General features: G+C 58.2%; 1 protein-coding gene across 2 annotated transcripts; it reads right to left on the bottom strand.

Moving 5' to 3' along the window:
* Positions 1-2,323: 2,323 nt before the first annotated feature.
* EPHB3 (EPH receptor B3) lies at positions 2,324-21,894 on the bottom strand. 2 transcript variants are annotated; one of them, XM_082693460.1, is made up of 16 exons: positions 21,335-21,894; positions 12,990-13,054; positions 10,979-11,651; positions 8,874-9,029; positions 7,742-8,092; positions 7,468-7,592; positions 7,135-7,294; positions 6,942-7,050; positions 6,577-6,629; positions 5,409-5,531; positions 5,031-5,278; positions 4,347-4,562; positions 4,086-4,235; positions 3,800-3,993; positions 3,337-3,492; positions 2,324-3,218 (listed from the first exon to the last, which is right to left on the bottom strand). In XM_082693460.1, exons 1-16 carry the CDS (start codon positions 21,447-21,449, stop codon positions 3,110-3,112), a joined length of 3,003 nt encoding a protein of 1,000 aa, XP_082549586.1. In that variant the 5' UTR covers positions 21,450-21,894; the 3' UTR covers positions 2,324-3,109. The 2 variants fall into 2 exon arrangements, with proteins under 2 accessions (XP_082549586.1, XP_082549585.1); XM_082693459.1 differs by having other exon boundaries at positions 4,086-4,562; positions 21,335-21,581.
* Between the last annotated feature and the right edge of the window lie 1,643 nt (positions 21,895-23,537).

The raw sequence follows: 23,537 nt of genomic DNA, 5'->3' as shown, positions 1-23,537 counted from the left end.
CAAACCCCACTGAGACACAGGTTAGCTGGGTTAGGTGGCCCAGGTAGGAATGCACCTTCAAGAATGGGGTGCCTTCAAGAAGGGGGTGGTTTTAGTACTTCTGGTCTTTGAATCCTTTCCCCCACCTCTTCTCAGTCATGGAAGCTCTAGCCTGTGTAGGTTGGGTGGTTGGGACAGGAGGGTCTTGTAATCGAGGATGTGTGAATCTGTGAAGCTGAATGAAGGAGACTTGGGGACCTGCTGTGGGTATGGTGTGGATAAGTGTAGTGTGCCCCTGTCTACTGTTCCAGTTTTTAAGTGAAAGGAGAGAGGTGTGCACTCAGGGGAATACAAATCCGAACACACTTGGAGGAGGTACCTGCGATGAGCTGCACAGGGCACAGCCAACAGAATACCTTACCTACCCCGCCCGGATTTCTGGATTCAAGACCTCCCTCGAAACCTTCACCCTGGGGCACACACACCAAGTGCCGCCTCTGTGCCGCTGAAGGGGTGGGCACTCCTCCCAGGGCACTCGACGTCCAGCATCCCGCCCTCCGGACCCAGTAGGTGGCGATTCCTTACCCCTTCGGGGGAGCCCCCATCCCAGACTCCCACTAACAATGTTAACGTGACGGAGTAGGGGGGCTGAGGGGGTCAGTGCAGGAGCCTCGCGCCACCGGCCCTCCCTCACCTCGGAGCCTCAGGAGCAGGAAGTGACCACTTGAGCAGGCGCTTGGAGCACCCCTCCTCTTTATCTGAACCTTCGGCCTGGGAATGTGGCGCGGGGTGTGCAGGACGCCACTCAGCCCCTCGTCCCCTGGCCCGGCCGCCCGCGACACCTCGCGCCGTTGACAGCTCCGGCGTCTGGGCCCAAGGCCATCTCGGACCTGCGCACTGTCCCCGCCCGGAACAGTCCCCAGCCGAGACAGTAGGGCTCGGCGGAGGAGCTCCGGGCCCACACCCCTCCCTACCCTCTCTCCCCGCCCCGGGGGGCGCTGCTGGCAGAGCCTGGCGGGGCGCCCCTCCCCCGGGCCAGCCCCTGCAGCGCCGCGCTGGGCTCCGTGGGGGTAATACTAAGGAGCCGGCGCGGCGGGAGACGCGGGACGCGGGAGCGCGCATCCGCAGGGCCGTGAGCGCGCTGGGGCCCGCGCGCCATCCGCTCCTCTGCCCCCGCTCCCGGCTCGCAGGGCTGCAGCCCAGCTGCCCAGGCGCTGCACTAAGCCACAGCCTCGGAGCTCGGACCGCACAGGCCTGCTCCTTTGCGCCCAAAGTAGCTGCTCCACGCCTTCTGGCCTGCGGCGGCGCCAGCCCTGGGCTACGTCCCGCGCCCGGAACTCTGTTCTGCCAGATGACTGAGAGTTGTGCGGGGCCGGGAGGCGTGAACCTCGAGATCTACCCGGCTTTGCCCACGCCCCTCCCCCTACCGGGGCCGGCCCAGACCCTCTAATTTAGGGTATGCTGGTACTTGGAGACATGTTCCACGCCCAGAAAAGGTTTAAAGCCTGGAGAGTCCCTCCTGACACAGGGAAAAAGGCCTGCACTTGCCCCCCCCCAACCCCTGCCCCCAACCAATCTGGTGTGTTTCTGTATCCAAGGGGACTCTGAGGGCCCCCCATGATTTCTCCTTTGACATTTCCAGAAGCTATTTTCCTAATCCTCTTCCTGGTTCTTGTTATTTATCCTCCGAACCTTTCAAGTGTGCAAAGCAGTCTCTGGGTGGGAATCCCAGCCCCAGGCCTCACTTACTGGCTCAGCGACTTTGGGCAAGTTACTTAACCTCTCCCTTTCCTCCTCTGTAAAAAAGAGATAAAAATACTTCCGTCTCTGGCTGGTTGTTGTGAGATTAAAAAAGATCCATGTATAAATGGAGCATTTTAGCCCAGTGCCGGCAGCATAGTAAGCGTTCTGTGAAGAGTAGCAGCACTTCTGGGCTGATGCTTGCTCAAAGGGTTAGCCTCAGCATCTGAACACCAGTGTCGGCTCCCGGCCCTTGTGTCCCAAGGTCACTTGACCCCCACCCCTTCAGCTCCCTCAGAGACAATGGGTGTGAAAGGACTCCATAAAACACCAGCAGACTGGGAAGCATCTGCCCTGACCCCAGGAACACCTGGGCCTCAGCAGGAAGGACTCTGGGGCAGCTGGCTCTCCTGTCACCGCCCACTTCCCAGAAGTTAGATGCAATAACGCTGAAGCACAAAAGGGAAGGTGAACCTAGAAAGACCTGGATCTGGTCTCCCAAAGACTCCAAGGAATTCTGAAGGGGGCTGGCACTGAGGGACTGTGAATTCGAGGGCATGAGGGAATCCCGCCTTGGGAGGTGCAAAGAGAAGGGGCAAGAGAATCATCTTATTGCCTTTATTCCGCTGACGGCCCAGCTCGCCCCACTGCAGGGCACAGGGCCAAGCTTTTACACACTCACCCATGCTCTCTGTGCAGGCCAGTGCATGCACAGACACATACACACACACGCGCGCACACACACACAAACCCACTCACATACACATCCAAACTCTGGCTCTGAGAGTCAGTCTCTGGGGGGCAAGGGGCTACTCCTCAGCCTGCCCCTGCCTGCCCTTTTATGACAGCACCAAGGGTGGGGGTGGGGCAGGGCCCTCAGCCCCCAGAACAAGTCCCTGTGCAAACTGGAGGCGCCAGCTGGCTTCAGGATGGGGTGTCACATTTCCCCATTCCTGGAGTCCCCTCCTCCAGTTCCTGAGGGAGGGACTACTCTGCCTACCTGGGGGGCCAGACCCCTGCCAGGGCTGGGCCCTATAGAACCCAGGCTTATCCTCCACCTGACCCTACCAGGACCTCCAGCACGGAAGAACAGCGAAGTCTGATGTGCTGGAGATTCCCCACTGGAGAGCAGGAAGGCCTGGGCCCTGAGGGGCTTGGGGAGGGGTCATCACCCCCTCTCCTAATCCATCTTCAATATGAAGAGGTTTGGGGCACACTTCCTGGGGAGGGAGCACAGGCCTGGAGGAGAAGTCCCAGTTTGGGTCTTCCCCAAACTTCCATCTTCTGGGCCACAGCCTAAGGCCAGGCATCCAAAAGTCCAAAAGTCCAGCCGGCTGGTCAGAGTCCCTGCACAGTCCTTGGGGGGCACCCACCCCGTAGGGGTCAGACGTCAGACCTGCACGGGCAGTGTCTGGTTCATCTGCAGCCGCATGTCCTGGATACTGCTGAGGATCTTCTTCTGATGGCCAGCCAAGGTGACCCCAATCCGGAGCAGGTCTCTGCAGACGGACCAAGGGCATGGTCAGTCCTTTCCCTCCTGCCCCCGACTCGGGGCCCTGCTCAGTGCCCCCTGCCCAGCGCCCCTGCCCAGCCCTTCCAAATCTGAGGCACACTCACTCTGCAGTCATCTGAGCCACCAGGTCAAAGGTCGCAAATCCCGCACTGACAAAGCTCTCCTTGTAGCGCCCCATCTTGATGGCATCTAGCCAGTCACCAACTGTCGTAAAGGTCGTGTAATCCGGGACTGTGCGGTCCAGGAGGGGCTGTGACATGCTGTGGCAAGAAGAGAGACTCAGTGAATCCTAACGGCAAGGAAAGCAGGGGCAGGAGTAGGAACACAGGGTGCCTGGGTGGCTCAGTTGGTCAGGCATCCGACTCTTGATTTTGGCTCAGGTTATGATCTTGGGCTGGTGGGGTCAAGCCCTATGTTGGGCTCTACGACCAGCAGGGAGTCTGTTTGGGATTCTCTCTTTCTCTCTCTCCCTCTGCCCCTCCCCCTGCTCACATATGCGCTCTCTCTCTCTCAAACAAATAAATCAATCTCCAGAAGCAGGGTGGGAATAGAGGCAGAGACACTGACCCAGACTGGGCACTGGCGATGACCTTGAGGCTGGCAGCATTGCGGATGAGCTTGTCCAGGGTGTTGACAATCTGGGAGAATTTAGGCCTGAGGTTCCGGTCCCGCACCCAGCAGTCCAGCATGAGCTGGTGCAGGGCTGTGGGGCAGTCCATGGGTGGGGGCAGCCGGTAATCCTGCTCAACGGCATTGATGACCTGAGGCGAGAACAGGGAAACCTCGAGTGAGCTGCCACCTTGCTCCCGAGCTGACTCCCACCTACCCGGCCACTCTGGCTGGCCCCACTCACATCCTGGTTGCTCATGTCCCAGTAGGGTCGCTCTCCGTAGCTCATAACCTCCCACATGACGATTCCATAGCTCCAGACATCACTAGCAGAGGTGAACTTCCGATAGGCTATGGCCTCTGGGGCAGTCCAGCGAATGGGGATCTTCCCGCCCTGGTGAGGGGGGCACACGCCCTTCACCCTGTGACTCGGGGCTGCTCCCCAGCCCCAAACCCCTGCCTGGTCGGCCCCGCCCCCAGTCTCCCTCCCAGCTGCTTCCTGTACCAGGGAGCTGGTGTAGGTAGGATCGGAGGGATCATCCTCCAGGAAGCGGGAGAGGCCAAAGTCTGAGACTTTGCAGACCAGGTTGCTGTTGACCAGAATGTTGCGGGCGGCCAGGTCTCGGTGCACATAGTTCATCTCGGACAGGTACTTCATGCCGGCAGCAATGCCCCGAAGCATGCCCACCAGCTGAATGACTGTGAACTGTCCATCGTTGAGCTGGAAGCAACAAGTAGGCTCAGGTGGGCCCATCACCTCCCTACTGGCCCAGGGCCCTCCCAAGACCTTCGTGCCCGCCCATCTGTGCCTCACCTATCCCTGTGACTATGCGTAGAGATTACTGGAAGTAAGCGGCCCACTGTGTGGCAGATGTCTGTATACAACATCCTAATGAACCCCGGTAAGGATCCAAAGAGCTCTCACCACTCATTTTATAACCAAGGCAGCTCAGACTCAGAGAGGTTAAGTAAAGCCTGAGGTCACACAGGCAGTAGAGGGCAGAGACGGGACAAGAACTTCGGTCTTTCTGGCTCTGAGAACCTGGCTGATCCCCTGCACCGGGCCACCTCAGTAAATAGTTGTAGACCTGAAGAGGGTAGGGTCTGTCTGGCCTTGCAGGAGGGGGTGGTCTACCCAAGGCAGCTCTCTGGAGTAGGAAGGGGGAGAGGGCTAGGGGCTGACTCATACCCGGAGGAAGGAGTCCAGGGCGCAGTTCTCCATGAACTCGGTGAGAATCATGACCGGCCGGCTTTTAGTAACCACGCCCTCTAGTCGGATTATGTTGGGGTGGTCAAACTGACCCATGATGGACGCCTCGCTGAGGAAGTCCCGCCTCTGCCTCTCGGTGTAGCCCACCTTCAGCGTCTTGATGGCCACGAACACCTCCCTGCGGCCGGGCTGTTTCAGCCGACCCCGGCACACTTCCCCAAATTCCCCTGCAGGGCACAGGGCACAGGTAGGAAGTGGCTTCTGAGTTTGGCCCTATATGCAATGCATGCCGGCCCCTCCCTGGGGTAACACCCCCCTCCCCCGCCTCTCCTCCCCACTGTGCCCTAGGAGACTCACCAGCTCCTATCACCTCCTCAATCTTGACACAGGATACATCTATTTCCTTGGCAAATTCTCGCACAGCCTCATTAGGGTCCTCATAGGTAAAAGGGTCAATGTAAACCTTCATTCCAGGAGCAACTAGAAGAAGAAAACGTGAGCATGAGAGGGGCCAGAGTTTTGGCCTGGGGTGGGGGACAGTGAGGGATACTGCACCTTCTCTGTCCCTGATGGGAAAACATTTCACACCCTCCCTCCTAAGTCTGCTCCGTATTCCTCCCTGCTGGAGTCCCAACTCGCTCCTTCCCCACCCACTCACCGTTCCCTCCATGAGAACTAGTGACCATAAAGGCTAGATACCTAGGATTCTTATTCTTCTTTCTCCCTCATCCCTATGTCAAAACATCTCTCGGATTCATCCCTCTCTCATTCCCACTGCCCCTGACCTTATCCAGGCCTTCAACACTCAGACTATTGCAATAGTCTCCCAGCTGGGCTCTCTGCCTCTGGACTTTTCCCACCAATCTATCCTGCATACCTGTCTCCCTAAAACAATACTCACATTGTATCACTCCCCAGCTTGAGAGCCTTTCGGATTACCTATGGTGGAGTCAAGTCCAAACTCCTCTGCCTGCGTTTCACGACCCTTCAAGAACTGGCCACAACCACCCAGCCTCACTCCCAGGCAGCTGTCAAACCAGTCTTCTCACTGCCCCCACAGTCGGGCACTCTCCCCACCCCACCCACTACCTTCCAGAGGCTCCTCTAGCCAGGAATGCTCTCCCCCACTTCTCTAAACCCTGCTCAACCTGCCTGGCTCAGCTCAGTCCAAGGCCACCTCCTCCAGGAAGGCTTCCTCTTTTCTGAACTCTTACCACCCTTTGTAACAGGAACACCCAGCTTAACACCAAACTGTTTTCTCATTTTTTTCTGTGTACATATCTTGTCTTTCTCCTAGGATTAGCTGCCTTTGAGGAAAGGGGTCACTTCTCATGCGTCTCTGAGGCTGGCAGGAGGGAGGTGGGGGCTCAGGAAAGGGCACTTGAGTGGAAGCAGGAAGGGCTATCCGGAATAGGAGTATGAGGGATGAAATCCTAGGCAGGGAAAAGGCTATCTCTAAGCCCTGCAGTAACCAGGGGAACTTGGGGTTGCGATGGGCAGTATCAGGATGAAGAGAGAAACTTACTGTATTGCTGCAGCTTCTCTGTATACTCTGAGTCAGAGCCGTGCCGCTGCTTCCTGGAAGGGGCGGTGGGGGGGCAGCCTGAGACAAGCCCAACAGCTCCCTCTGTTCAGGGCACCCTTGGGCTCACAGGAGGGGCAGGGCATGCTGCGGAGGACCTGGTGCCTCCTGGGTCTCTGGGCAAAGGGCTCAGTGGACTCGGCGCCCAAGGGGATCAGGCCAGGGGCATGGACTGCAGAGGGCATGGACTGGAGAGGTGTGGACTGGAGAGGGTCTGGGCCCACCAAGGGCCTCTGTGGCACATGGGCTCTAGGGTATTCCAGGGAAGCTCTCGCCAGCCCATGGCAACAAGCCAGGCCCAGGAGTACCTGAGACAGACGACAGCGATGACCACGACAGCCACCACAAAGACCAGCCCAGCCGTGGCAGACCCCACGATGAGGGGAAGCTGCTCCTGGAGCTGCTGGGCGCCGGAGCCTGGAGACCGGGAGGGAGGGGACTGGGTAAGTGGAGAAACGGAGAGTCTGAGGCAGGCGGGAACAGGAGCAGTGGGGCACGTACCTCTCTCGCTTGTGGTCTCAAACTCAGCCGGACGGCTGTACTGCCCGTAGCCGGCCACGGTGCGGGCTCGCACCTGGACCACATAGCGGGCCTCAGGCCGCAGCCCGTCCAGCTGCACTGAGTTCTTCTGGCTGGTCACCGTGGAAGCAATGCCCTCACTCTGCGACACCAAGAGGGATGAAGCACCTCAGCGGACCTGAGGCCCAGCAGCCACCCTCCAGGGCCCACCTGTGGCTGCCCCAGTACCCAAGACCTGGCTCCCCAGGGTCCCTGACACCATTTGGGGGTCCTCTTCTCACCCCAAGGCCTCCTCCTGCCCCTCAAGGCTCTGACCTTCTCAAAGTACTTCATCTCATAGTCCAGGATGACTCCATTGGGCCGCTCTGGGGGTGCCCAGGACAGGGTCAGGCTGCTGCCTGAACTGCTGTGGAGATGGAGTGTAGGCACTTCGGACGGGGCTGAGGGAAGATGGGCGGGGGCTCACGACGGGCTCCCCAGGACCCGGTGCCCAGGGGACCCCCGGTGGTCCGCTGGCGGGCCCTAGGCAACCGAAGTTCTGTGTGGGAGGAAACGACCCAGGCCCTACCCTCCTGCGTCCCCTCCTCACCGGCCTGGTTGGTGGTGATATTCACGGCCGCGTAGCGGGGGGGCAGAGGGCTCTTGCCCGAGACCCCGTTGACAGCTTGCACCTCGAAGGTGTAGCGTGTGTGAGCCAGCAGATGGCTGATGTGGACCCGGCGCTCAGTCAGTCCCAGCTGCCGAGGCACAAACTCCACATTGTCATCGCAGCGAGAGCAGGCTGAGGTGCCCCCAGCCCCGGGGCCCCCGCGGCACTTCTTGCAGATGACGTTGTATAGGAGGTCATCCCGGCCCCCCAGGTCCCGGGGCTCGCTCCACTCGAGGATCAGTGTGGTCTCATTTACGTTGGAGATCACACCCCGGGGGGGAGATGGCACAGCTGTTGGGAAGGCAGAGGGAGAGGGCAGTGAGCGAGGGCCTCAGCACTGCCCTCCCACTCGGAGTTCCTGTGTCCAGTAAGCAGTTTCCTATGGCCTTACTCTTGTCTCTGCTTTAATAAGCATAAGAGCTTTCCTACACTTCTCCATTAGGAAGATTCAATTTAGCCTTCAAGGCCAAACTCGAGATGTCACCACTTCTTGGAAGACTTCCTCAACTCTTCTCCTTCCTGTCCTCTGCACCCCTGTAACACAATTCCTGGGCATCCTTCCAGCCCGGCCCTTAGCACATTATATGGTCTTTTATCTGTTTTTGCCTGTTTCTCCCCCCAGGCTGCAAGCTCCTTTAGGATGGCGACTGTATCTTAAGTCTTCTCTGCATCCCTGGCACCTGGCACAATGTCTGACACAAAGACCAGACCAGGGAGAAAGCAGGGCACTAGGCTGCCCCACAGATGTGAGGCCCCCTCCACGGTTGGGGTTGGGCCAAGAGAACAGCAGTTCTACACGGTGGAAGGAGGGAAGGGCCACAGGCCCCAGTGGCTCCGGATGCCTGGCTAGGAGCTAGTGGCTGCTTACTTCGTGTTGGTGGAAAGGCTGAGCCGGCTGACCTAGACTCTGGCTCAGGGCCAGTCGCTTCTCAGCTGCACCATGCTGCACACCACATAGAACCTCCCCAAGCCTCAGCTTCCCTGTCCAAAAAGTAGTTCTTCACAGCAACCATCTCGGCCCCCCTGAGGGAAGGCCTGCAGCAGGGCTGAGTGAGGCCACAAGTTCGCTTACTGGTACAGGCACTGTCTGCAGAGTCCGAATCCGCTCGGTAGAAGTTACTGTGGCAGGTGCAGATGCTGGCTGCTGGCGAGGTGGTGCGGCTATTGGGGGGGCAGAAGAGGCAGGGCCCCTCTCCCTGCTTTGCCTTGTAACTCCCGGGGGGACAGGCTGTGGGGTAGAAGACGATGGATGTGCTCTTCAGATCGGTGAGAATCTAGCCCTGCCCCAGCACAGCTCCTGGCTCCCTCTACCTCCCAGACAGTGGGGGGGGCTCTGCTAGGATTGCCTAACCCCGGTGCAGCTACAAAAGGCCCTTTTGCCCCATGCAAACCCCACGTCAGCGGATTCCTCCCCGCCCCGGGCCCCCACCCCTACCCCGGGGCCTCACGGGCAAAGACGTCAGCCCCATCACCTGGGCAGCCTGGACTTGTCGAGGCACGGAAGGGAGAGGGAAGGAAGAGGAGGGGTGGGGAAGAGACCACTGGCAGGCTGGCCGCACCCTCTACTCTGCCAGTTTGCCCCCGGCCCTGCAGAAACTTGAGAAAAATCACCCCTCGGACCCTCATGGCCACCCCAGAACAGCCAGAGGTGGGACCTTGTTCCCAGGACCAGCCTCTCTCCCCACCCACCAGTTGCAGGGGAGCAGCTCCTTCCTGCCCTTGGGCAGGGGTGGGGGGCTGAGCAGGGGTGAGAAAAGGGGAAAAAGCGGGCAGGAAGGCTGGGGTCACCAGGAGTTCAGAGGCCTCAAAGCATCCACAAGGGGCACCCCAGGACCCAAAGCAAGGCTGAGCTGAGTGCCTGAACATCCCTTCTCCTCAGTGTCCTCTCTTGCCATCTACACTAGGGCCCCCGGTGGTCGGCTGTGGGGTTCTGCGTATCTCTGACAGCCGTATAATTTATTATTCAAACTGGAATATTTTGAGAGTGAAAGGGGCTGCTAAGAATAATCATCATGAGCATACGCCAGGATGACCCAGACACATGAAAGCATATGGTCACTCTAACCACACACGGCTGGCCCACACGGGAGGTCCTCCAGAGTGTGGAGTGCCCAGACTTGGGGCTGTGCTCTTCTCCGGGGGGTACATCTCCCCTCACTAAGGTGATGTTCACCCAAGCTCTTTCGAGCCAGTGGGGGAGGGGGCAGAGGCCAGGCCAGGCAGGTTGCTATGGGAACCAGCATGCATTTCCTGCCAGGGACCTGCAGAGTGTTAGCCCCTCTTCAGGCTGTCAGGCTCATCACCCCCACCCCCTTTCTCCACTTAGGAAGAGGAAGTCTGGGGCAGGCTCCCATAGAGAAGTGGAGAGGGGCCGGGCAAGGCACTATTCACCTTTCCATGACAACACCCCACGTGAGGCCTCCTAGCCACCCCCCACCCCTGCAAATGCCAAGGCAGAAGGGATAGAAGGCAAGGCCCTCAGCATCTTGCCCTGCACAGCAGAGCCCTGGACAAGGCCAGAGCCCCAGCTCCCCCATTTCCTGCTCTGATACCTTGACTGTTGTTGTTCTCAGAGACCCTGCGTCCTTACTGGTAGCACTGGGGAGATAACTGGACTCTACCTTATGAGATTGTGATGAGGCTCAAATAAGAGCCCTTTGTGACTGGGTTTTATAGCTAGAAGTCTAGCATGCTGTAAGGTCTTAGGAGTCTTGGCAAGCCACCGCAGACAAACCTCCTAATTTCCTCTCTGTAAAGACAAGAGAATCCCTGTCCCCCACACATCCCCAGGTTCCCGAGAGAGTCATGGCTGACACTTCGGTGGTGATGGTGTTGCCATGTGCCAGGCACTGAGCTTCACATGCATCAACTCACTTAAGATCCCTACGAGTCCACAGAGGAATCACCACTATGGTCCCCCTCTAGCACATGAGGAAACCAAGGTTCGAAGAGTAAGTAACCTGCCCAAGGTTCCATCAGTTCTAAGTGACAGATCAGGACTCCAACTTCAGGGACCGGGCCCCCAATCTCTGTGCTGTCAACTCGGCCTCTCAAGGAGGAGAAGAGACACCAAGGTAAAAGGGCCAAGCAGGAGTGCCCATAGCTCTGGGGCCCAGCTGGTACATGGCTTGGGCCCCAGTACCCCCTCCCCCATCCCCCAGGCCAGTCCCCACTCACGGCGGCACTGGGAGTCCTTGGCAGCTGGCTCGTGGCCGGCGGCACAGGTGCAGGCACCCACAGGCACCATCCACTCCCCGTCGCCGTTGCAGTAAAGCTTGAGTGGCACAGACACCTCCACAGCATTGGCAACGCACGTGCCGGGGGCGATGACCAGAGAGGTGGGCTCGGCCCCTGTGAGGGTCTCGGGGAAAAGGGCGAAGCCTGCGGTGGTGGACGCACACTTCTTGTAGAAGGCACGCACGGAGATGAGTGACATGCAGGCGCCCTGGTCCTGGAAGGCCAAGTAGAAGCCGGCCTTGGAGAGCGGCCCGAAGCTTCGCACCTTGGTGTTGACGCGGCCGGTGTCAAGCCGCGAGAAGCTCTCGTCAGGCGCGATGGTGTCCACCTTCACGTAGGGGTTCTCCATCCAGAAGGGCGAGGAGGCCGAGGCCACATCGCTGTCAGCCTCGTAGTAGAAGAGGTTGAAGGTCTCTTTGCAGGAGCCAGGGATGTTGGGGATGCTGTTGCAGTCACGCACAGTGAACTTGAGCTCCACGTAGACGCGCTGCACCTCCCGCCGCCAGATGAACCCCGTGCGAAGCCAGTTGTTCTGGCTGGACTCCCGCACGTTGCACACCTGGTATGTGCGGATGGGGTTCATGGCCTCATCGTAGCCACTCACCTCTTCCCACTGTGCCGGGACCAAGTGAAAAGGACAGAATGAGTGCCAGGTGCCTACCCCATGCCCAGATACGTATGTGCTTCACTGAGATGCGTCTGTGGTGAACTGGCCTGAGCATGCAGGCTACAGGGGTCCAAATCCCAGTCCCTGCTCAGTGACTATGGGTCAAGTCACTTAACCTCCCTGTACCATAGTTTCCCCATCTGTAACATGGCGAGAATGAAGACATGAGGAATAAGGGACTTTACGTGAATAAAGAACTGAGAGCATTTGATAAGGACTATGGGACTATCAGCTGTAATATTTGTTATCTTCATGCCTCAGTTTTGCTGTCTATTAAGTAGGGCTGATTAGATGTAAATGACGTAGTAGGGAATCAAATCAGGTTAATATATATAATGGGCCTGTGACAATGTCCCATACAGAGCACACGTTCAATAAACACGGGCTGTCACCATCACATTTAACCTTCACTGCAACCCCATGAGAAGGTATATCTGTTGTCCCCATTCTATGGAAGAGGGAGCCAAGACTCTCTGGAGTAGAGACTTGCCCAAGGTCACACAGTCAGGTCTGATGAATGAGAGCCTGGAATGCCATCCTACCCCAGGGTTTCAAAACTCAGGGGGGTTGTGAAGTCCATCTAGGGGGGTTAATTAGAGTATTTTAGAAATGTCAGAGGGGGCGCCTGTGTGGCTCAGTAGGTTAAGCCTCTGCCTTCAGCTCAGGTCATGATCTCAGGGTCCTGGGATCGAGTCCCACATCGGGCTCTCTGCTCAGCAGGGAGCCTGCTTCCATCTCTCTCTCTCTCTCTCTGCCTGCCTCTCCATCTACTTGTGATCTCTATCAAATAAATAAATAAAATCTTTAAAAAAAAAAAAATGTCATAACTACAGGAATTTAACCGCTAAGAAATGGAAGCCCAGAAAAGTGAACTGCCTTGCTAAAAGTCACAAAGCAAGTTAAAGATCCGGAGCCAAGGTTTCCTGGTCCCCAAGCCAGTGACCTACCCAGGGACCCAAGAAGGAGGGAGATGGTTAGAGAAGACAAGCAAGGTACTGTCAGCCAGGAGAGGGATGGGGACAGGCTGAAGGTGGGCTGAGGGGTGGGCAGAGGGAGAACAGGACAAAGACGGTGTGTGTGGGGAGGAGGACACAGGCAGACTGAAAGCTGAAAGGGTGAGAAACACCCATAGGCAAAGAAGGAAGGTGACAGGTGCAGAGGACCGGGAAACTGATAGGCAAGGGGCAGAGGCAGCCCTTCTCCAGCCCTGGTGAGGCAAGGGGAATGAACACTGGTGGAGGAAGTGGCCCCCGACACTCAGGGAACATGGTGGGGAAGGCTTACCCCACTTTCTGGATGAGATGTCCATGCCAACTCTGATGTCACCCACTTTGTGTCCATGAGGGTTTCTGGGGAGAAAGAGAAGAACAGAGGTCAGAGGCCATGCTCAGGGTGGGGAGAAGGAGGTTGTCCAAGAAAGGCCAGGATACCAGGAAGTGATTCCCACCAGGCACTACCCCATCCTACCCCACCCCCAAGTCCTCGAAGCTCTCAGCCACCCTTCCCTGGAGAAAGCCTGCAGCCACATCCCAGAAACTTCAGAGTTCCAAAGATTTGAGCCATCATATCGTTGGAGATGGGTGTGTACTACTGACCCCAGCCGAGGTCATAGAGGCAAAAGCCAGGCCCAGTTCACACACCTACAGGCTCGGCTAATCTCCACACAAAGGGGTAGCAGGCCCTTTATCCTGGAACAAAGGACCCTGTGCTTCAGAGCCTGCTGCCCAGGCCTCCCCTGACTCCATTCTCAACACAAAGGCCTGGCATCACATATGCCCAGGGGAAGGGATGGGTAGTTACAGGGCAGAGCCTGCTCCCAGCTGGCCTCCCACTCAACCACCTCTGGGGGATGGGGCACGGATACTCTCTGAGGCTAGGCTGAGGGCCACCAAGACCCAGACCAGCTCCTCGAGAGCTAGTTCAGTTCTTGCCACAGTCCTTGGATAAAGGTGCGTTGTGCACCCCTTTTATAGGTGAGAAAACTGAGGCTCAGATAAAGTCAATATATGGCCTAAGGTAAAACTGCTAGGACTTGGGGTAAAGGGTTGAAAGGTAGCTGACCTGATAGCTAACCACTTAACCAGAGCACTCTGACTGCAAAGGGAAGAAGAGAGAAAGGAAGAACAGAGAAAGCCTAGAAAGATATGTAACCTTTAAGTCCCAACCCAGCTCTCAGCCACCCTGCCCTGGAGAAGAGCCTGCAGCCACATCTCCAGAAATGTTAGACACCAGAGATTTGAGACATCAGGTTGGCCTCCTCCAGGAAGCCTTCTCTGAACCACCAAATTAAGGTTAGATGCCTTCTTCTGTGCATCCAGGGCTGGGAGCCTTGTCACAGTACTGATCCTATTCTAAGCTTCAGTTTCTCATCTGTTTCCCCCTGCTCAGCCATAGGAGGGGCCCATTAATGTTTCTGACATAAACTCAATCCCCAAGGAATCGGGTTCAGGGTTCTGGCTAGACAACTCTGCTCTCTGAAAGGAGAGGGATGCCAACACCTTTCTTAGAGCCTGGGAGACTTCCTCTCTGCCCAGAGCTGGAAGAGGGCAGGTTGGGGCAGCCCAGGAAGAGAAAGACCCAAACCCCCCAGATTCCAGGCTTATGGCCTTCACTGATTTCCTGCGCTCTGGGTCTGAGCTGAGGATGGCGGGTGAGGTGGTTGTGGCCCAGACCCTCATGCAAGGCCAAGTTGGGGGGAGGTTCCCTCCTCTTCCATCGGAGATGGCTGGTCCCTGGAGGACCCAGTTGCACGGTGAGCCGTCCCAGCCCCATGGGTCAGTGGCCCGACAGGCCTCTCTGGCACACAAACAGACACACACAGACATCTGGTAGGGGTCTACGGGAGGCAAGAAGAGATGGGCAGAAGCAGGGGCCCAGAGACAGGCAGGGAGAGAGGTGGTGGGGCAGGGGCCTCGCCGAGGCGGACGGTGGGAGAGCTGGAAGGATGTGCAGAGCCACTGGCTAGGACCAGACAGTGCGGTGACCAGTTGAGGACTACAAAAGACGGTGAGGGGGAGAGACAAGGAGGCCCAAGGAGACAGAGACAGAGGGAGGTTTCCAAGTAGCCTCTTCCTCAGCCAGCAGCCCAGAGCGTTCCGGTCCCTGGAGGCAGGAGAGCCAAGCGCACACCCTCCCCCCCAAGCCAGCCAGCCAGCCAGCCAGTCCGCCTGCTTGTCTGCCCGCTGCCCGCTGCCCGCCGCCCGCCACCCGCCCGCCTGAGCAGGCAGGGGCTCCCACCGCTCCCTCAAGCTGCCTCCCTCCTCCCTCTCCCTCACTTCCTTCTGCTCAGCCTGTGCCAAACCCATCTGGAACTGTTTAAACCCAAATATTCAGCCCCCTCCCCCCTCCAGCCAGATTCCTCCACAGTTTAAAACAAGCCCTGTGCTGGCTCTGAGAGGACGGTGGGGCTCGGAGGGGCGGGAGGGGATGATGGGGAGGGGGAAGGGAGGGGGGGCCGGGGTGGAGGGAGGCTCTTCATTTCTGTTTAATTTCTGGGGAGCGGGAGAGGGAGGGGGCGGGGATCGGCGCTTGGCCATCGCTCAGCCTTGGCCATCGCTCAATCTCGGCACATTTTTCCCATTAATGAGGAGAGGACTTGGATTTCGAGTCATGTGTGCCCGAGGAAGGGCTCCGGTCACCCTGGTGGGGAGGGGGCTTGCTCTCTGGGGAAGGGGAGGGTACTGCTCTCTTCAGCAAGAGGTAGACCCTGAGGTGCTTGTGTCCCAGCCTCAGGAAGGGCACAGAGGGGTCCCAGAATCCATCTGTGTGGCACTGGGAGAGACAGACCCAACCCAACAGAGCCCACCTTTCCTCGGCTACATGTGTGCCGCACACGCGTATGTGGACGCAAGCTGGGGTGAAGTATATGAGGTACCGGAGGTAAGGACAAGAGAGGACTGAGAGAGCAATCTCCAAACTCCCCAGCTGCCAATCACACCCCCATCCTCCTCTCTCCCCCATGTGGCTGCTGGAGGGAGACCAAAAGGCCGGCAGCCACTCTCCGGTACCGGGCTCTGTCAGGCCAGAAACCCCACCGGCCCTTCCAAAGTGAGCAGGGGAGTGGACAGCAGGCCTGGGGGCTTTCCAGGATGGAGCTTCAATGTGCAGAAGTAAACCAGCACCCCTTTCGGGTTTCCAAAGGGCCACAGAGAACGGACACGTGGTGCAAATCACACACACGAGCACTCCCCAGTTCTCCATGGCTGGGCTCATTCTCTGCCGTGGGGGCCAAAGAATGACAGGTCAACACATGTGGTGGACAAAACACACAAAGCCACAGCCGCCCGCAAACACACACACACACACACACACACAGCTTCATAATCAGCCATGGTCTGTCTTTTTCAGACACACAGACGCATATGGTACAAACAGATCTGTCTTCCTCAGACACTCACATACAGTGAAGCCCTCCTTTACACAGATTTGGTTTGCCTTAGGCAAACACTCACTCTTATAGTCTTCACGTGTGCGGATTTCCAGAGACATCTGCGTACGGAGGGCACGCACACCGAACGGTGCGTTCTCCTTACACACCCAACTGCACACGATTGCCAGCCTCGAGTGTAGTCAAGTGCAAACGCAAACACCACCTTCTCCATACAGACGCAATGACGTGCTCTCACGCAACCACACATGAGCCTGAGCCGCATACTCATACGTGCCCTGGGAGCTCGCAGACAGCGCTGAGGCCAGCACCTACAGTTTGGATAAAGCCTCCAAGGCCCATCCTCCACACACACGCAACACACACACACACACACACACACCAAGCATGTTCTTTCTGTGAGCTGAGTCTCCAGGTGGGGTGGAGGAAGGGCCAGGAGAAGGCAGCGTCTGCTAAGAAGGGAGAGGGACTAGACCAGTCTTGGCCAGAGGTGCAGGGAAGGAGCAAACCCCAGACCTGCCATCTATGGCCCTGGCCCAGGCGGGAGCTGTCACCAGTCCAAGTCACAGGGCTGGGGGCAGGACAGGGGCATGAAGATGGTTCTGGGTGTGGCTGGGTGTGGCCTCCCCAGGTACCGCCCTGCCAGCACAATGCACTGTCCCCAGCACTGAGCCCCTGCAGCGGGGCGGGGGCGGCATCACGAAGACACTTAGCCCCAGGAGCTTTGGGCAACCCTTCCATACATATGTTGGGTACCCAGCAAGAAGAGCCCCCAGTCTGTGTCTGACAGTCTCCCTGGGCAGCCCAGGTGTAGCTGGGAGCCAGCCACCAATCCCAGTAAAGGGCCAAGTCCACACAGCTTTATGGGGCTGCCAGACTCCACAGTACCCCAAGTCACAGAGAACACACTGCTCTGGGTCCGTGAGGAAATCAAAAAACCCCTGAGACAAAAGCAAGAAGCCCAAGCTCCAGATGAGGGACTTGATGGGAGTGGAGAAGGTCACGCTCCCAGGCAGGTGGACAGAGGGGCAGAGCCTGGACAAGGAGGCGCATAGCCCTGCCTGCAAAGAGAGGGAGAAAACCCCATGCCAGCCCTGAGTTTGTCCCCCTCCTCCTTGAGGGGCTCCTCACCTCGGCCAACCGACCCAAGGGATCTGTCCCATCTTCTCCCTGCTTGCCCCTACCCTGTATGTAAGCAGACATACATGATATACCAAGCCGCACACTCAGGGTGGTCAGCCTGAGGAAGAAGGGAGCCTGGGTTGGGGGGAGGGTTGCTATGGGACCTAGAAAAGCCTAACTCACCCCAAGTTACCTCTCCCTTTCTCTGCCCATGGCCCTCGATGCTGGGGTGGAGGGGAGGGGAGCATCTCAAAACAGAGAACACATTTTGTTTTCCATTCCACCCCTCAGATCGTGGGGATTTATAATTAAATAAACCTGAGAGGGAGAAGGGAGGAGAAAGCACAGAGCAAGGAGCCCAGATGCCTCCATGTTCGTCCATGCCCCCACCCTAGCCCTGGCCTTGTCAGCCAGCCAGCCGGGACCCGGGACAGACGGACAGCTAGCCCTTCGCCGGCATCCCAGCCACAGTGGGTCTGGCCAGGGGTCTGGGGGCAGGAGGCAAGAGGACATCTGGGGCCAAGGCAGCCCCTAGGGGCAGGGGGCCTCTCCCACCCCATCAGGTGCCCAGCTGTACCGAGTCCCCCCCACCGCCACCCCCCCCCCCAGCTGCCCAATCCCGACAAACCAGTTTGACTCAGCACAACAGGCAGGGCTACAATTTTCAAACTATGCAGGCCTGGTGATTCAGCCTCTTCATGCTGTTTAATTAGTGTAAGGCCGGGTGGCGGAGGCCTTGCCTTGCCCACGGCAGCTTAGGCTCTAGCTCCCTGCTGCTGAGGCCACAGAGCCGGTGGTGGCAGCAGCCCTGGCTGAAGGGAAGGCAGTGACAAGCAAACTGGTTCCCCCAAATACCTGCCACTGTCCTTCAGCGGCTGCTCTGAGGTGCCAGCTCGTGACAGACAGGGATGGGGTGGGGGCCGCCAGAGGCGACTCGATGCGTGAGCCAGCCCCAGAAATCCCAGGCCTGGCGTGCCCTCTCAGGGAGCACCTCCTCGGGGGTCACCACTGCCGCCTCTGAGAGAGAGAGGGACACACATGCTACCTCCTTCCCTTGCACCCCACGTGCTCTGCAGCGGTCCCCACCTCTCACACCTGGCAACCAGGTCTCCCCCTCAAAAGGGTAGGCTCTCAGCAGACCTCTCCCCGGTCCCACGTGTAAGTGTCTCACGGACCAGACATCCTTCCCCTTCCCACGCCTGTTCCTGGTCTGCTCGCCTTCCGGTTCGTGGTCCTGGAGGGGAGAAGGATCTTGCCTCGGGGGACTGGGAGAGTGGGCAACAAGGTGGCTCTGTTTCCCTATGACTGAGGGTAAATCTGAGGGCAAAATTGGTCTGTGTTTGCACGGGGAGGGAAGCAATCAGAGGGCAAAAAGAGGGGAGTTTTTTCAACCAAGAAGGTCAAGCAAGGACCCTGGCTCCATCCTCACGGAAAACTGATGAGGACCTTGGATGCTGCCCTGGGGGACCCCAAGTGTGTAGGGAGGAAGAGCAACCAGGTGCTAGACAGCACCTAACCAGGGCATCCATGACAAAACAGTACGCACAACTCAGGACTCCTGGCTCTAAGTATAAAAGCCCCCAGATGTGGAGAGCCAAAAGGCTCCCCTAGGCCCAGGGCAAGCCAAATCCTGGCAAAGCCAAATGGAAGGCTGGAGCCTACACCCCCTGCCTGTAAAGCTTGGGAGTAGGGAAGCTCCTAACTAGCCCCGCCCAATGGCCCTAGCCCAAGACCACCAAGTCTTCCCACCTCACCCTTCAAGCTCCAGACATGGCTGGGGGATGGGCAGGACACAGACAGCTGCCCCGGACCCAGCTCTCATCCCATCCCAATCCCATTGCTCCCAGAGCTGAAGGGAGATGGAAGAGGCAACAACTTGCTCTTCAGATCAATCTTCCCCCATCACCCCCCCAACCCCTTCCTCTAACCTCTCTCCAGCAGGTAAGGCACACACCAGCTTCACTTCTGCCCCTGCTCAGGGGGCAGACCCCAAGATAATTATAATAGCACTTAATCCCTGAATAATAATGGCTGTGTGCTAAGTACACACATTAAGGACTCAATCTTCACTATAACTCTAGGATAGTGGGTACGACCACTATCGCATCTCAATATGAGGGAGAACTGAGTGGGGAGGCATACTTCTGTGTGGGGCTCCATGCCCCAAAGTATCTCTTTTTCCTTTCATTCTTGAGCACACACACTGAAAATCCTAAGGTCTGAGATATGGCAGAAGTAAAGGAACTGGTAAAAGCCACACACGGAAGGCACCCCACACTGGCCTGGCCTCCCAGCCACCACCTACCCAGTCAGGGAGTAGCCCCAAACACAGCTGGGGTGAGGGGGAAGGAGGGACAAAGTTGGGGCCCTGCTGCCTGCTCTTTCCTGTGCTGCTACTGCTCATGGCCCCTCCAGTCAGCCCAGTCAGCCCCTCAGCTCCTCGGCCCCAAGGCCTGGATGCCAAGCTCCCAGCTATGGCCTGCCGCTGAGGGTCTAGCAGATTGTGAGGAGTGCAGAGGAGGAAAAAAGGAAGGAAGGAGTGAGCCTCTTTAGGCATCCTTGCTCCCCAGACCCAAACCACACCCCTGCCACCCCACTGTCAGCAGCAGCACCCACCACACCTGACAAGGAGGGTCTCGTGCCTAGCACACAGAGTCCCATAAGCACCTGTGCCTGTGTGGCCCCTCCTGGGCTAAGACACAGAGACACAGACCTGAGAACTCCAACAGGCTCCCTGGCTCACACCCTTGAGGCAATCAACAACAAAGCCCCACACTGGTTTCTCACGCCTGAGATCCTATCACACACATGTGGGCGCGACCTCAGTGTCTCTGCTGGGATTTGCATGTGTCCACCCGTGTGAACCGGCCTGTCAGCGCCGGTGGCCGGTGGGCTCCGAGATAAAAGGGGTTGGGGGTTTGTAGGAACGTTTCCCAGAGAGAAAACTGGAAAGCACCAGAAGATGCCTTTCTCTCGGAACTGTGCCCTTTTTCCTTTAAGTTTACCAGTTGTGAACATACAAACAAACCAAGCTACACAGAATTCCTATTTTGTTCCTGTACTAAGAAAGTGACTAGACGTGCTGTTAAAGACGCCAAAACTAAGTACTGTCTATATTCCAATGTCCCACAAATTTCTGTGGCGTCCTATCCTCCAGATAGATTAAGGTCTTCTCTCCTTTAATGGCTCCAAATTTTTAGGAAACCCTGTGTGTGTGCGTGTGTCTATTGTCTGTGACCAGTGTCAGTGCCTCTCTCTCCCGCAGGCTCCTGTCAAGTGGCCACATGTGTGTGAGCTCTCCCACCAAGGCCAACAGCATCCTGTTCCCCCAAGTACAGTCGTTTGGAAGTTGGAGCCACCCGCTCAGCACCGTCTGGATCGGTTTCACACAACCTACTGAGGAACTCGGCCTTTCCCCACCTCCAAATGGGGCAAATCCCTGAACTTCGGGGGTCCAACGAAGACCCGAACATTCCCATGTCCTGCTAGAAGGCGGAGAGCCGCAGAGCAGCGCGCACTGCCCGTGGGGGCAGCACCTCGTGTGTAACTGGCGCTCCATAAACCATAAACAATAACAGGCCCCCGCCTCTCCACCCCCGCAGCCATCCCCTGACAAAGCAGGGTGCACGCACTCACACCTCTCACAGTCGACTCCAACGGGTTCCTAACCAACACCGCCCCCCAGCCTGGGAGTCCCGCTTCGCCCCCACCCGCCACAGCCCCGCGGCATTCTCGGAGGCCCCCCGCCTCGCCCGGTGGGTCGCCCACACCTCCTCGCCTCCCCGGGCAGCTTAGGGCTCCGCTCCTCTGCGGTGAGTGCGGGGTTCTCCCCCATGAGCTCACAGCGGTTCTGTGACTTTCGGGGACGCTCAACCCGAGTCGAGCTGCCCGAGATCCACGACTCACGTACCGCGGGCCTCTGGGCCAGCTGGAGCCTGCGAGGCGGCTACGGGGGCGATCTCCCCACCCCATCCTCCGGCCCCCGGAGCGGCGCGGGTGACGGAACCTCCTCCGACGTGCGCCCAGCCCGCATCTAACCCACAGCGCGGGTCCTCTCCGGCCTACGCTCGGGCGACCCCGGCCACTGTAAGCCTCGGATGCGCCCCCCGACGCCGCTCACCTTCCAGCGCCCGGCAGCCGGCGGGGAGCAGCAGCGGCAGCAGCAGCAGCGGAGGGAGCAGCGGCAGGAGCCCCGGCGGCGGCGGCGGTGGCGGCGACGGGCGGGCTCGGGCCATGGCCGGGGCGGGCTCCGGGAGCCGAGCCGGGCCGCGCCGGGCCGCGCCGGCGGGGCTGCGGGCACCCGGGGAAGGGTCCGCTTCGCGGGCTCCGAGGAACGCTCGCGTACGGTCCCAGGAGATCCGGGCAAGGAGAGGGTGCGATCCAGGCGGGCGGCTCCGAGACCCAGGCGGCGGCCCGAGCCTGGCGATGCTGGGGGATGCAGGCAGGTCGGACCCGCGGGAATCTGGACGGACCGGTCCAGGAGGATCCCGGGCGCTGGAGAGCTCGGAGCCGGAGAACTCCGGGAGGCGGGCCGGGGCGGGAGGGCGCAAGTGGTGGTAGTTCGGAGGCACAGTTATCCGGCGGTCTGCCGCGGGCCCGACTCGGATCCGGGGCTCCGGGTGCGCGCGCCGTCCGGGGTCCGAGCAGGGTTCTTGCAGCGCCGCTCACGTACTCACTTCTGCTGTCCCCAGCGCCGGCGCTGCCGCTCTGGGCGAGAGGGGCGGGACTGACCTCCTGCCTGTCAGCGCCTTGGCCCCGCCCATAGCCTCGGGCCGCCCACTCACAGACCGCCAGGAGCGCGGCTTCGTCCTCAGGAGCTCTCCGCTGGAGTTCAGTTGGCGGCGCCTCCATCAGGCACACCTTCAGGGTCTCCGAAGCCTGGAGTGGGCGGAGCCAAGAAAAAGATGAATTAGATTGGGCGGAGCGATTCTGTCAATCAGACGGAAACCCCGCCTCCTGTTTCCCATTGGCCTTTAGTAGCCGAACCGGAGTCCGAAGAGGGGCCGGTCACATACAACGAGCTGAGGGCGCCCCCCTGTGGCCCGTACGCTCCCAGGGACGCCCCCACGTGGCTATCTTTTCTCCAGGTGCCTCCAGACCCTAACCTCGAGTTTAGGCACTTCAAGTGGGGGGCCTATCCGCAACACATCCTTCGACCAGGGCCTTCTGCTCTTTTATTCATTCATTCAATCATTCATTCATTCATTCAGCCGTTCTCTGAGTGCAGACTCTATTGCTGCGGGTGCTACAGCAATCGACAGAGGTCTGTGTTCTCTGGGAGCTAGTTTAGTGGTGGAGGCGGGCATGAAGTCATCCCAGCAGAACAGAAGACAGAGTTGCCAGAGCACATGTGACGGGGATAGCTATGTCTGGCCCTGAGTGAAGGACATTTCAGCTGAAACATGAAAGATGCGTAGTAGGTGAAGGATGTGTGTTTAGAGACAGGGTCAGGATGGGGTGGCTGTTTCAGACACAGCAAACACACTTTGTGCGACATCCCGGTGGCAAGAGAAACTGATATTCACTAGAAGAATCTGAAACAAGTTCAGAATATCCTGAGTGTAGGGTTAGAGGCTGAAAAGAGGCTTAGAAGTAGGTGTAGAGGGCCAGAGGAATTGTTTTCAGACTCATACGGCATTCTTGAGAGCTGGAGCTTGAAGCAAAGGCTTTGCCTTACCCGCTTAGGGTGGCTGCCCTGGGAAGCAAGAATGGGGGAGGCAAGGGTAGAAACAGGGAGCTAGAGAGGGAGCTGTGCGATAGACAGGTGGAGGAACGTGCTGCTTTGAACTAGCGTGGAGACTGTGGGGATAGAGAAAAGCGGACAGGTCTAAGGTGTTTCAGGAGGTAGGATTCATGAGATTTGTGACTGAGTGGTTGAGAGGTACATGGTGGATGGAGCCATGATGGAGAATCCCCCCGGGGTTTCTGGATTGGCAATGAACTTCTATCCCATTTGCTCAACCAATGTTTACAACATGCAATAAACACTTTGAAAAAATAGGTCTTGTTTCTTAAGTGGTAGATGTTATTATAGCCTCATTTAACCAACAGAATTGACATCTAGAAAGGCTTGGTGACTTGCCCCAAGTCATAGTGCAAATAAGTGACAGGGGTGGGATTTCAATCCAGGACTGTATTGTGTTTAGGCTCCCTTATTCCACTTCATCAGAGATCTTAGGATCACCCACATGCTTGTTAGAAACTCAGAATCCTGAGCCAGCCATTCCTCTTTGGATCTTGGGACTCAGAAACTCTGGGACATGGGGCCCAGGATTCTGCATTTTAAATAAGCATTCCAGATGCTGCTGCTGCACACTGGTGGT

The sequence above is a fragment of the Mustela nivalis genome, assembly GCF_964662115.1.
Source record: "Mustela nivalis genome assembly, chromosome: 1".
NCBI lineage: Eukaryota > Metazoa > Chordata > Mammalia > Carnivora > Mustelidae > Mustela > Mustela nivalis.
The sequence above is the reverse complement of the archived record's forward strand: the minus strand, read 5'-3'. Positions and strand labels throughout refer to the sequence as shown.

Excerpts from the sequence above, each read along its gene's own strand:
- EPHB3 (XM_082693459.1), bottom strand. The coding sequence starts at position 21,449 with ATGGCCCGAGCCCGCCCGTCGCCGCCACCGCCGCCGCCGCCGGGGCTC. Across the intron at positions 13,055-21,334 it reads CGGCTGCCGGGCGCTGGAAG|AAACCCTCATGGACACAAAG; the intron begins GTGAGCGGCGTC and ends CTTTCTCCCCAG. Across the intron at positions 11,652-12,989 it reads CATCTCATCCAGAAAGTGGG|TGGGAAGAGGTGAGTGGCTA; the intron begins GTAAGCCTTCCC and ends GTCCCGGCACAG.